We start from the raw sequence: 13627 nt of genomic DNA, 5'->3' as shown, positions 1-13627 counted from the left end.
CTACCAGAAGTACAAGCTGGGTTTCGAAGAGGCAGAGGAACTAGAGATCAAATCGCCAGCATTCGCTGCATCATGGAGAAAGCAAGAGAATTCCAGAAAAACGTCTATTTCTGCTTCATTGACTACGCTAAAGCCTTTGATTGTGTGGATCACAACAAACTGTGGCAAATTCTGAAAGAGATGGGAGTACCAGACCACCTTACCTGTCTCCTGAGAAACCTGTACGAGGATCAAGAAGCAACAGTAAGAACCAGAGATGGAACAACCGATTGGTTCAAAATTGGGAAAGGAGTACGACAAGGCTGCATATTGTCACCCTGCTTATTTAACTTATATGCAGAGTACATCATGAGAAATGCCGGGTTGGATGAATCACAGGTCGGAATTAAGATTGCCGGGAGAATTATCAACAACCTCCGATATGCAGACGATACCACCCTAATGGCAGAAAGCGAAGAGGATCTCAAGAGCCTCTTGTTGAGGGTGAAAGAGGAGAGTGCAAAAGCTGGTTTGAAACTCAACATTAAAAAAACGAAGATCATGGCATCTGGCCCTATCACCTCCTGGCATATAGAAGGGGAAGAAATGGAAGCAGTGACAGATTTTACTTTCTTGGGCTCCAAGATCACCGCAGACGGTGACTGTAGCCATGAAATTAAAAGACGCTTTCTCCTTGGGAGGAAAGCTATGGCCAACCTAGACAGCATAGTAAGAAGCAGAGACATCACCTTGCCGACAAAGGTCCGTCTAATCAAAGCTATGGTTTTCCCAGTAGTAATGTATGGCTGTGAGAGCTGGACTATAAGGAAGGCTGAGCGCCGAAGAATTGATGCTTTCGAACTGTGGTGCTGGAGAAGACTCTTACGAGTCCCCTGGACTGCAAGGAGGTCAAATCAGTCCATCCTAAAGGAAATCAACCCTGAGTGCTCATTGGAAGGACAGATAATGAAGCTGAAGCTCCAATATTTTGGCCACCTAATGCGAAGAGAAAACTCCCTGGAAAAGACCTTGATGCTGGGAAAGACTGAAGGCAAAAGGAGAAGGGGACGGCAGAGGATGAGATGGCTAGATAGCATCACGGATGCAATGAATATGAACTTGAGCACGCTCCGGGAGAGAGCGCAGGACAGGAAGGCCTGGCGTGCTATGGTCCATGGGGTCACGAAGAGTCGGACACGACTGAACGACTGAACAACAACATTTGATGGGTTAAATAAATAATCTGTCATATTCTATCACTGTCACAATCATAAATACACGAGTAAAAAAAGAAAAAAAACCTAAGTAGTAATTGCTCCAAGTAAAAATTACAGAATGCTTATGGCTAATGGAATATTCTCTGAATATTCCAGCTAACCTGGTTTTGCTTCAGAGATGGAAAAGAAGAAAGCAAGGTGTTTTACAGAAAGTTAGAAACTTTTCATTTATTACTGGAACTTCATGTTTCCTTTTTTTTTGGAAATTTACAGGTTTTTGTTGGCACAAATCTGGTGGACGAATATAGCGCTCCATCTCTTTCTTGAGGATCGTCCTCAAGGTGTTGATCGTCTTCATTCAGCTTGCTGAATTGATTTGTGTCTTGAGGCAATTCTTCTGAGGCAGAAGCTGTTTGATGGCAGCAGTCAGGCATCAAGCAATGGCCTTTTTGGGGACACGGACATTGTCCTTCAAGTAATCAGGAGAAGCAACCATGTTTTCTTTCTATTTGTGTGTGTGTGTATTGAAAAATCAGTGCATGCTGCAAAGAAGCCATGCTGTCACTATGCCTATAGAACAAAAAACAGATTAATTTTTTTACAGAATTGCTGAACCTGCTTTATGTTAAACTGTTTGAAAGTTTGAGAATTCTGTACATTTGCCTCTTTATTACAATTTCAACTGAAGTATATGAGCAGCATTTAGCTCAAACTGATATTTATAAAGCATTATACTCACTCAAGGATGGTTCTGAGTCAGTGTTGCAGGCCTTTGTTCTTCAGTAGGGCTCCAACATACAGATTAAAAATGGCTGTTGCAAAGCTCTCCTCCCTGCATTCTCCCAGCTCTCAACTTTAATTGAGCTAGCAAGCTCTGCTAGCTCAATTAAAGTACTTTTAAAGAGAAAAAGTCCATTTCAAAGGTGTTTGAGCCCCCTAGGTGTGAACCCCATTTTATGGGGGGGGGGGAGAGACACACCTAAAATAATGGGACAGAAATCTGTGGGGAAGAAATGCAAATGCCCCAGCACAAATCTCTAGGCGACTGCGGGAAGGTGTAATATTCTGAGTAGTTTAAATGTGTTGCCATGTAGTGACCAAAGGGCAGATGTATCGCTGTAGCAAAAGGAGACTGAGCATGCTCCAGTTTGCTGGCTGGAACTGTTCCTAAGATGGCTGCGAGGCAAAGGCCTTCATGAACAAAATAAACACAGTTATCTGTTAGCATTCCTGGTGTGATCTCCAAACATAACAGAAGGGATGCTCATGCTCTGGAGACCTCTTCATCGTGGCAGTGCAGGAAGCCATTCATTTTTTGCCAGAACTTAAGAACACTGCTGTACCACTATCAATTTTGCCCAGTCATTTCGGGGTGGGGCATGGGGCTCAGCCCACCCAAGCCTAGTCTTGGGGCAGGGGCTCAAGCCCCCACCCACGCTGGGGTCTCTGCTGCTTCCACAGAAAGGGGTAACTAAAGAGAGAGAAAAGGACATTGAGAAGGCTAGGAAGGAGAGTGGGGGAAGGGGCAGGGCCTAGAGACTCAGTGCCGATGAGGCACAATGCTCAAATAATGGGGAGGGGGGAACAGAAGGGTCGGGGCTTAATGAAACCTACAACCCCACTCCCACCAGTATTAGCCAAATCATCCGCTCCCTGTAGCCTTCTAAAACAGTAGCTAAGGAACGAGCCTACGGTCACAAAAATTCAGGAAGGTCAGCACCCTCCCCCCTGCTCTGTACTTCAAGCCCTGGGAAGGAGAAACCTGCTTTTGCTCCTTTTCAGCAGCTCAGGTGCTAGTCGCCTGGCCCATGAGTGCCTGGATTTATTCACTGTTTACGTCCTTGTTAAACGCTACCCTAAAATGCAAGGCAGGGATGCTGCCTAGCGCTACCCGGTCTCCTCCTACCATCTGATAAGCACTAGCAGAGGAAGCTGGTCAACTCCTTCCCTCTGCTGGATAGAAGCTGGTACTGCAACACCCAGGTGGCCTTGCCGGCATTATGAGTTTCAGAGCTGCCCAAATGAAAACCATCCTAACAAAAATGTTTTTCGTTGAACTGAAATGTTGGACCCGTGTCCAGAGAGAGACTGAAACAACTAGGTTTCCCGCACCCCACCCACCTGCCTAAAGAGCATACCAAAGTAATAAATCCGATGGACTCGCACACCCCGGCCTCGCACAATGCATTTTGGGGGCTGCATTTGTCCGATCCGCTGTTTTGTGATGGATTCCTGAAGCTGAGCTTCCCCCTTGAACCACAGGGTTAGGCTACTGCCTTGGCAGAGTAGGGCCCACCATCCTTTTGACTGAGGCCTGGATTTGTTTACAGCAAGCTGCCTGCTGCTGCTATTCAAAGAGCACATCTGGATTTGCTTAGTGAAGTGAAGCAGGAAGTGGCTCCGTTATTATCCTCAGATGGCGCCAACTGGCAACCCTTCCACCCCCCCATGTGTTCAATGCTGCCTGTTAACAGAGCTCAGAGCTGAAAGGGACACACACCCCACTCTATTGTGGGGCTGACAGATGGCTTATATTTTAAAGTTTGGTCCATGTTTCAGAATGGCACAGCTCTATGTCTTATTTTATATCACCTCTTTTGAATAAATACAGAGCAGTTCACAGCATACAATTAGGAACAAAGGTACATGCAGCGTTCTTATATCCATTTGGGCTCTGCATAGAGAAATGTGACAGCCCGACTGCTACCCCTTGCATTTCACGGCTTTTTGATCCCACTGTTAACAACTTTTCCTCCTCTGTACCCATGGATATATATACCTGCTGACTTAGGACACCATGGCATGCATTTGACAAAGCATTTGGTCTAGTCCATGAAAACTTATCCCCCACTATGTTTGTTCATCTCTAAAAGGTTCCCACAGGGCTCTCTATGATCATGTACATAGAAAACACAACTAAAGACCAGAATCCTACACTTACAACACTTACAATTTTAAGCTTGCTGACTTTTATGTTGCTTTTAAGATTTGGTGGCCTTTTCATTTATTTTACATTTGTTTGTATTTACATTTTAGTTGTTTTATTGTTTCTGTAAACCGCTCCAAGAATATGATTGGAAGGTTGGTTTAAAAATTAATTAATGAATTAAACCAATTGTCCTATCTCTTCAGTGGATGAGCTGGCCCTGCACAGAAAAAAAAAAAAAGCCCCATCAGCTCCACATTCTCTTGCAAAATTGAAAGAATATTGTTTCCGAGAATGATGTCTAATGACTGTGGTTGGGACTATTGCTATGGTTTTGCCTTAAGGCAGTAGCTGATCAGAGCTGGGGACTTGGCAAAAGACTGTTAAGAGTACAACCCTACTGCCAGTCCTGGGGAATGCTGGGAGTTATCGGACTTTCTTCTGTCTAAACATGCATAGGACTGTGTCCTTAGTAACTCAGGAAGGATGATGAATGTTTTCCCAAAGGAGCTAAGAGATGGGAGGATCTGTCTTCAGTGCTAGCCATCACAGCATTAGAAACCACAGCTACCATCCCATCTAAAGGGAAGAGGCTGGTGCGCACGTGAAAAAGAACAAAAGATACAGTTTTGGGACACACACACACACACACACACACACACACGTGTAGAGAGAGTACTGAACTGATGCTGAAGGCATCTGGAGGTGCCTCTGTCTGGAAGCCTGATGTGAAGTATTGGATCTACTCTAAGGAGTGCTTATGCTGTCTGCCTCTACTTGTATATATTTGTAAGTATATCAAATATTACAAAACACCATCAGTCTCCAGTGATCTGTCCCTCCTACGCAAGTCAAAGCCAGGTAAGAGCTGCTCCTGGGGGTTCTTGCCACTCAGGGAAGTGGGGAGTACTTAACAAGGTTGTAACGTCTCTGCTATGATGAGGAAAGGCACTGAATATTACTCTTGCTGCTGCTTTGTGTCTGATGCTCACCCAAACTGCAGAGATCCCATACAAGCCACTGAAGAAGAGATGAAGAGTAATGGAGGCTGGGATGCAGAACACTATTGTCTGTCATTCCACTGTTTAAAACAGTGGAATTTACTCTGTACAATAGGATTTAATAGGAAGCAGCCACTCTTGGACATCAGAAAGAACCCCCTCCTTACGGTAGTACACAATCCATCCACACCCACACCATACACAACAGTTCATCACACCAGACTAGCCGGTCAGCAGAACATGAAAGCCTGGTGGGCGGGTTCCTTACCCATCCCACCGTGACCCCCCAGCCTAGACTTACTGGGTATGATCTTTGCTGAAGCAAGCTCATGAGCAGTTAAATGCAAGGGTAGACTGTCCTCTAGTGGAAGAAAGGGGTCAGGACAAAATGACTAGAAATTCACTGTATCAATACATCATGCAATAAAAGGGTGAGATTTCCTAGCTGGAACCCCAAACAGATATAACAAAGATATGAAGCTGCCTTAGGGCAGGGCAGACCATTGTTCTATTTAGCCCAGTACAAATATAAGAAAGAGCACTGGTCTATTTAGCTCAGTGCTAACTAGCAGTGGTACTCCAAAGTCTGGCACAGAGGTTTCCCCCATGTCTGCTCCTAGAGCTCCTTTAAGCTGCACGTGGAACCTGGGACCTGGTATTCCATCACTGAGCTATAGCCCTCATTGCATGTGCAAAGTACCAAGGAGATTGCTGTGGAAAGAATACTCCAGCACAGCAGTAGGGATACTTATCTGAAAAGCAGGGGCGGGTAATTTGTGGCCCTCCAGATGTTTTGGCCTACAACTCCCATCAAACGTCACCAGCATAACCAATGGTGAAGGATCATGGGAGCTGCAGGCCAAAACATCTAGAGGGCCACAAGTTACCCACCCTGATGTAAAGCAAAAGGGTGGAGAGAGAAAGCAGCAAGTGTTGAGCCAAGCAGAGTCCCGATGAACCAAGACTACAGTCAGTACTCCAAGAAACTCCGTTTATTGAGACACAAAGGAAAAAGAAAGCCCAAAACACATCTGCTTGGTTTTCCAGATTCCTTGATATCTGCAGATGTGGTTAGGAGTACAAGCCCCACTCCCACCTCTTAACCAGGGTCTAGCTGTCTTTGCCCCACAGTCACCATTCGTCTGATTTGCGAGGCTGTGTTTTCAGGTCACAAAGATTCTCCCTGTCAAGATGGTTGAGGATATGAAGAAGAAGCAGCGCTCCGGGCCCTGGGGCAGCAGGAAAGGTCCCGTTATGATTTGTCCATTGGACCCGTATTCTTGCTGGCTGTCTTAGTGCCGCCTCCTTCCCGGCTGAGCATGGAGACCAGCTTGTGCTTGAAAGCACCAGCCCCTCTTACCTTGGGCTTGGTGTTCCCTTCGCTGCCACTCGCCGCCTCCTGGCAATCCAGCAGGCATGGAGGGCACTGGCTTTCTGGACAGGAGTCAGCTCCTGCACTGGAGTTGAGGCTCGGGTGGCCACTGGAGCATTTTGCCACTACGGGATGGTTGTTGTAGATGGGCAATGGCTCGTTGCTGCTGCTGCCTTCAGGAGAGTCGCAGTAACTGAAGCCGAGAGACTCTGGACAAAGGGGGCGCTGTTCCAGAGCGCGCAGATTCTCGTAGAGGTGGTCAGAGAGGGGCTCTCCCTGCTCCTTGGGCTCTGTCACCATATTGCCACAGGGCTGGAAGAGCGGGAAGCTCTTGCCAATGGAAGCATAGATGATGGGTGCTTCAGGATCCCCTGTCTCCGGGGAAACCGAGTGGCTGTCGCCAACAGGCAGCAATGGGAAGCCCGTTTCCACAGTCCCCTTTGGGTTCCTGGCATACAGTGGCTGCGTTTCCTCCCGGCTCTCCAGGCCAGTGGGCCATGGCCAGGGCCATGCTTTCTGCGTGCAGTCTTGGGCTGAGCAACTCCCAGCTTTCTTATCTCTCTCCAGAAGAACGTTCTTTTGGTGCTCTATGGCAGCTGAGACAGCTCTACAGATCTCCGTGGCCCGTACCGTGTTAAAAGTAAAGAGGCCCTCTCCTGAATCACAACGGCGCCCTGCCTCAAAAGAGAACACTGTCTGGGGAGGGGAGGAAGAAACAGAAAGGTATTCTCTTAGGGGAAGGGCTCTTATACATTGCCATCAGGAATGTCTGTGTTCAGCTTTCCTCAACAGCGTCTAAGATGGGGTGCACATCCTTTTCAGTCTCAAGGCTTGCATTCGATACAGGCTCAGCGGGTTGGGGTCCCTGGACAGGCGGGGACACACACACACACACAGAGAAATACAGCCCCCCAAACAATCCGTATACAGATTGCTCTTTCCTCTCTGCCACTCTGGAATCTTGTTGATTGTTTTGATACTGCTGCTGCCAAAATTTGGCAATGTGTGGTGAGGGTGCGGGGGGTGGTGGTTCCGGGGCATTGAAATTAGTCCCTGAAGCCCCCAAAGTCACTCACCCCAGTTTTAACCAAAGAGGACAGGGACATGCGTTGAGCTTGCAACAGATGCACTCTGCCTTTGAAGTAAGGTCCCTTTGCACCTTCAACATGTCAAACATGCATTCAGCAACTGAGCTATTGGGCCTTACGCATGGAGTAAGGAGTTCTACCTGGGTCTAATCAGCTTATGTGGAAGTCCCAGGAGGAGGTGGTGGCACAGGGCAGGTGGATTTGACAGTATTGTCAAATCCAAAGAGTTACGGGACTTACTTGCTAGTGGGAACTTAATTTTCATATTCCAATGACTGTATTAGCATGGAATCCAGGCTCCCTGGTTTGGTTTCAGATTCTGAGTCATATTTGGAGGCAGAGCTAGAAGAAGCCCAGTCGAGACAGAGAATCGGGGAGGAAATTCCCCAGGACTCCCCAGGAATCAGGGATTAATCTTCCCAGGAGCTTATCGAACAGGAGGCCCAGGTTCAGAGACCACCACCCACCCACCCCAGTGGGAACTCAGCCGTTATCGGAGGGGGAAAGAGCACCAGAATTGACAGATTCCAGACTCTGCCACAGGGTTAAGTGGGCAGAGTTGAGGAGAGGTGGGAGGCGGTCTGCCTGCTTGGCTGCACATCAGAAGTTGGGTCAGGAGGACTCGTCCTGAAGGAGGAGCCCAGTAAAAGCCTGTTGGGCATGGAGGGAAACTGTTCATTTAGTAGACAGGCAACTGCCTTGCTTTGTTTAGCTAACTAGGCTTAGAGGCCAGCTCTTAGCTTTCACAGACACTACAGGTGTGAAGACGTGTCTTAACTGAATAAAGGCTTTGTGGATTGCACAGTGAGTCTCTGTTGCCTCACTACTCAGCGGGAGGACTTAGAACCCTGACAGACTGGATGGTGATGTGAAAACTAGGGATGTCCATCACCAGGAAATCCAGCCCTCTTGGGGTTCGCCGGGCACCCGTTGTGCTTCTGTGAGCTGAGCTGCACCATTTCCCCAAATTCCAGGGACTTTTTATGTAAGGGGGGGGGGGCTCAGCCATAAAATAGTGCAAATAGAGAGTTGCGCCAATTACAGCTGTAATTTACGTAAATTCAAAAACACGAAAAATCCGCTAGCTGGCCTGACTTGCTGCAGGCCAAGCTGGGCCAGCTAGCAGAAGACGGAACGGAGTCTGGGGGGCCGAGCCAAGGAAAGCTAGTCGAGCTCCACCCCACAACCAGATTCCTCCGTCATCCCTAGGGGAAACAGAGGAGAGTCTGTATTTCAACTCCTATGGCAATTCAACAAGACCAAAAGAAAAAAGGATGGTGTGGGAGAGTTTAGCGAGGAGCATCCCCCCACCAGCAAGGGCCCGTGCTTCCCCTTCGCACTATATGAAGCGTCATTTGGAGGGTACCACAGACACCTCTGCTGACCCTGTGCAGCACCACCAGTCAGGAGTTACGGCCCCCTCTGCTGCAAGACAAGGCAGGATGTCCTCCACACTACTTGCTGTCTGGCCTGAACTGTCTGCAGCACCTGCCCTGCAGCCACCGGGAGAGGAAGCCACTGCCTACCTTTTGCTGGCCAAATCTTCGGAGGAAAGCGTAAGGCCAGCTATAGAGAGTATGCCCAGACTGAGGGTCCTTCAGCACCAGGTGCTCCAGTAAAGGCGCCATCAGGTAGTTCCCTTTCAGGTGACATCTGGCGGACGCCTCTGTTGGGAACACTGTCACCGGAAACTCACATACTGTTGAGAAAAAGAGATTGCAAGGAGTCACCAAATCTCTCCAGAGGCACGGCTGTCCTCCAGGTGATTGGTTTCTCCCTATGGCTCTGTAAAGCCCAAAATATACAGATATGCACACACCTCACAATTCTGCACCAGTTAAGCCACAATTCTGCACCAAGGAAAGTGCACAAATTTGTACTGGTTGCAGGAATCAAGAGTAAATGACCTGGAATGAATGAGCTTATTTTGTAACATATATCTGCTGCCTCAGTTAGTCATAGCAAAGTGCAAATTGAGATGCAGAACCCTGAAGCTCCACCGGAAAACATGTTCTGAAGGGCATCCCATATTTTTGCTGTACTTCCGCAGCACCCACATAGCCCTAGCTATTACTCTGTCCTATGTCACTCTTTCAACTGAATCCCCAGTTCTCACCCATATACTCCTTGTTAATCTGGGATGGTTGCTAGAGCCCACTTGGTTTAATTTCCCCGAGACAGCTTTGGGACAGCTCTCCCCTCCACACATGCTGCCCTATTTTCTTTGTGAAGTGCGCAGCGGTTAGGATGTGTACCTTATTTTAGAACTGCTGTGTTCCTTCAAACAACTCTCCTCCTCTTCCATAAAGGTCTCACAGAATATCTACTTGTGCCCATGAATTCACATCCTTCCAAATGCAATTCTCATCTTACAGGAAGACATGTGGTTCTTCATCAAAGTATTATTCCTTCCTCTCTTTTTTTAACAGAATGTTTGTGTCAGTCTTGTCAAAGTGCTTTGCCTCCTATTGTCTCATTTTTAGTGGGCTTCTGTCTTTCTTACTGAAATCAAACTGTTGAGAAGTATGTGTAACACCCTCACACGGTGATGTGAAAACTGTCATCTCAAGCGAGCAGGGTTAGTTCAGTTATTAGAATGTTGACCATGGGGACCTAGTTTCAAATCCTTAGCTCAGCTACAGATTCATTCTTGAGGAGGGGCTTGGGAATCCTACCTCAGATCAGGGCTGGCCCTAACATTAGGCAAAGTGAGGCAGCCACCTCAGACAGCACATGCTGGGAGTGAGTTGTTGGAGAACATCACTGTGTGTGCCATGAGGCCTGTGCCCCCTAAGCTAGCATGCTGCCTCAGGTATAATGGGGGATACTGTCCTGTTGCTGGTGTTGAAATAATATTCAATGGCCAGTCCTGTCAGCTTACATATATGGAACAGGGGGTGGGTGTTATCTCGTCCTTTGCCTCAGGCAGCAAAATGACTTGGGCCAGCTGTGCCTCAGATAGCAGGTCTTGGGGTCCCAGGAAAGCAGAGGTGCAAAATGTGCAGCCTGTGGGCCACAAGCAGTTTCCCAACCCTGTCTGGTGGCCCCACAAGACCCCCAGCATCTGCCACTGCCAAAAAAAAGGGGGAAAGGGGGGGACATTCTAGGAACAGGCTCCATGGTTTCTGCCATAGAACTCTCATTCCTAGAGCATGCCTGGAGTGTCCTAGGAAGCAGTGCTCTGGTAATTTATCAGATGGTTTATTATGTGTGAGAGAGAGTGAGCAGTGTGCATTGTATGTGAAGTGTATGTTAATGTGCATGTGCGGCCCCCCAAACCCCAGCAGGTATCCAGCAACCCATCCTCCATGCCTGAGATACAGCATTTCCATCTACAACAAAGCTCCTCACAACCCCGGCTTTCCCAGGAGGGCCTCTTCTCAATCAGATGCCAGTTGCACCCAAAGATGGTCCACATGAAACTAGCGTCACACCCTTCATGCCTGGACTCGCTCCAGGTCTTTCACCCCAACCCTTGTGTATTAGTGGAAATACACATACTTTCCTGCCAGGATGAGTAGATAGCATTCTCCTCCATGAGGGGCTGTGGGCTGTGGGTCTTTCCAGCTGTGCTGGCTGGGGCAGGTGTCCTCTGCACACACCAGAGCAAGGAGAAAAGGAAATCAAGGAGAGCATTTCTCATGTGAAAGCATCACAACAGAACAAAAACATTCCAACATTTGGATTCTTCTCTTCCCTGAACTACAACCTGAACACTGAGCAATTTCTACCAGCGTACCCATCAACCCATGCTGCATTCTTATGGGTTGGTAAAATACATTTATTCACCCTAACATTATTCTTACTAGGAACTAAACCATTCCTCCCATCTAACTCTCTCTCTCTCTCTCTCTCTCACACACACACACACACACACACACACACACACTTTGTCTCTTAGGTTTTTAGACTCCAAGCCAGGACAGGGATCTAATTAACTTTTATTTTTTAAGGAGCTCATATTGTGGATGCTCTATAACTAAAGATACTTCCCCACATGACTTGCTTTCTCTCAGCCTCAATTTTACCATCAGTAAGGTTACCATCATTAACAGGGTGCCCTAACTGTGCAAACAACATCACCATTTTTATGTTGTGTGTCATGCAACAACCGTGGGAACTAGGCAGCTTTTATTGTGATTTTACATGGAAATTAAAATTAAGAACAGCCAGAGTTAAATAAGAGAGAGAAAGATTGTAAAACTCTTTGCCCATTAAGCCTGAATTCCAGTGCATTCTTACTTGGGAATAAGTCCCATTAAAATCACTGGGGCTAACTTCTGAATAACATGGTTTAGGAAGTGGGTCTAAATGAGGCCATGCCCAGAATGTCCAGTGCTTTGTCATTATCTGGGCTCCCAGAGAAAATGATTCTTTAAGATTTTTGCAAGAGCATGGAAATCTTTATATTCAGAACCAAACTTAGAAGATACAACAACTTAAAACACACACACACACACACACGCACACACACACACACGTACGTGGGTAGGGAACATGAGCCATCATAGTCGTCTAATCCAGGACCTCTTCACACAGAGCCAGAAGGAGCCCCTGGGATAATAGGAAACCTAGAATCACAGACTTTTAGAGTTGGAAAGACCTTTAAGGTCATCTAGTCCAACCCCCTGCTCAGTGCAGGAATCTTGCAACTACAAGCAGCCACTGGGGTAAGCAGCAGCATTGGAGTTTGGCTCTGCCATCAGGCCTTGTATGGCCGACTTGCAAGGATGAGGAGCCATCCCTGTGGTTCAATGAGGCGCAGGGCTCCCCTATTGCATGAAGGTGTTACTAGGTCAGTACCTGAAAAGCCAGGTGGCAGATACATTCTATCCAGTCATCTGGTTGGTCTGCTGCCAGCAAGCAGTTGCGCTCCATCATGCACAAGTAGAAGGGGGTCGTGTCCTTGGGGGAGCTGTGTTCCCCAGCCCGTTCCACAGAGACACAGTTCGAGAGGCGGATCACCTTGCGCTCCCCCTTCCGCAGGGTGGCCTTCTCCACCGAGACACCCTCAAAGTATTCGAGCCGGGCGACGCCGGAGGGGCTGTCAGGAAAGAGCTGGGCCCACACTTTGCGCCAAGTCTTCTGTGAGCAGAGGCAAAGGGTGACAGCAGCCAGTCAGGGACATGCACAGCAGTCTGGGAAACAAGTTCGCCCTGGAAAATGTGCACACAGGCAGCAGCAATAGGAAAGCAGCTCATCTAATATTTTGATGGATGCATTCTTGCCAAAATGAGCTAGTTACCCAGGCCGGAATATGATTGTCCTGGAGCTGAACTGTCCCATAGGCTACTTATCAAGAGTAGAGGTAGTCTATGGAATGAAAGGCAAAAGTATATTTGGGGATTGTTCCAAGGTCCCTGAGGCATTTACTCCACACAAGCAATGGTTCTACATACATTGCAAGCTATTACTAGCAGCAGCAGCAGCGCTACAACTACGACTGCTACACCCCGTCTTTTTTCCTCTTGCAAGGAAGGCAGCTTACATGGTCCTCTTCTCAAAGAGGACGTAATCCTCAAAACAAGCCCATGAGGTAGGTCAGGACGGGAGTCAGTGACTGGCCCAAAGTCACCCCATGAACTTCATGGCCAAGTGGGGGCTAGAATTCGGATCTCCTGAGTCCCAATCCAGCACTAAGACCACACTGGCTTTCACAGCACCTATGGGATTGCCACCGAAGAACAAGAATCTGGTATCTGGCACAGAATTTAACGTCTTTGCCTCAAGTCATAGTTTTGCCTTTTTTTAAAAGCAGGTTTCTAATCTTCATGGATGTAGTACAGAAAAACCTGGTAATGTGTGGGCAGTCTCTGGAGCAATCCTCAGCAGACCAAAATATCAAATGCAAAACCAGAAGCAAGGAACAGCTTCAGGCTACCTTGGCTAGCATTTGCTGGCCCTCATCTCTTCTAGCTTATCCAACACCAGTCTCAGGCCCCTTCCCTCTTTCAATTCCTTTTCAAGGCATTCTCATTTATTTCACAGCTGGAGCTGAGCAGCAGGATAAGTGAGGCACAATACGCAAACCTTCCAATTGCACA

General features: G+C 47.7%; 1 protein-coding gene across 8 annotated transcripts in view; it reads right to left on the bottom strand.

The window, feature by feature from the left end:
* Positions 1-859: 859 nt before the first annotated feature.
* DOK3 (docking protein 3) overlaps positions 860-13627 on the bottom strand; it is a 15014-nt gene continuing 2246 nt past the window's right edge. For 3 of the 8 annotated variants that reach the window (XM_084839418.1, XM_084839415.1, XM_084839420.1), the window contains exons 2-5: positions 12387-12668; positions 11085-11175; positions 9110-9282; positions 860-7191 (exon numbers count right to left, since the gene is read on the bottom strand). In XM_084839418.1, the coding sequence (XP_084695544.1) occupies positions 6376-7191; positions 9110-9282; positions 11085-11175; positions 12387-12668 (1362 nt within the window). In that variant the 3' untranslated portion in view covers positions 860-6375. Of the gene's footprint in view, positions 7192-9109; positions 9283-11084; positions 11176-12386; positions 12897-13627 lie in introns of all 8 variants that reach the window. The other 5 variants (XM_084839419.1, XM_084839416.1, XM_084839421.1 and 2 more) reach the window with 3 other exon arrangements.

This window comes from Heloderma suspectum, chromosome 2, assembly GCF_057233095.1.
Source record: "Heloderma suspectum isolate Gila_16-S chromosome 2, 16-S_ref, whole genome shotgun sequence".
Classification (NCBI taxonomy): domain Eukaryota; kingdom Metazoa; phylum Chordata; class Lepidosauria; order Squamata; family Helodermatidae; genus Heloderma; species Heloderma suspectum.
This window is presented reverse-complemented; position numbering and strand designations above follow the sequence as displayed.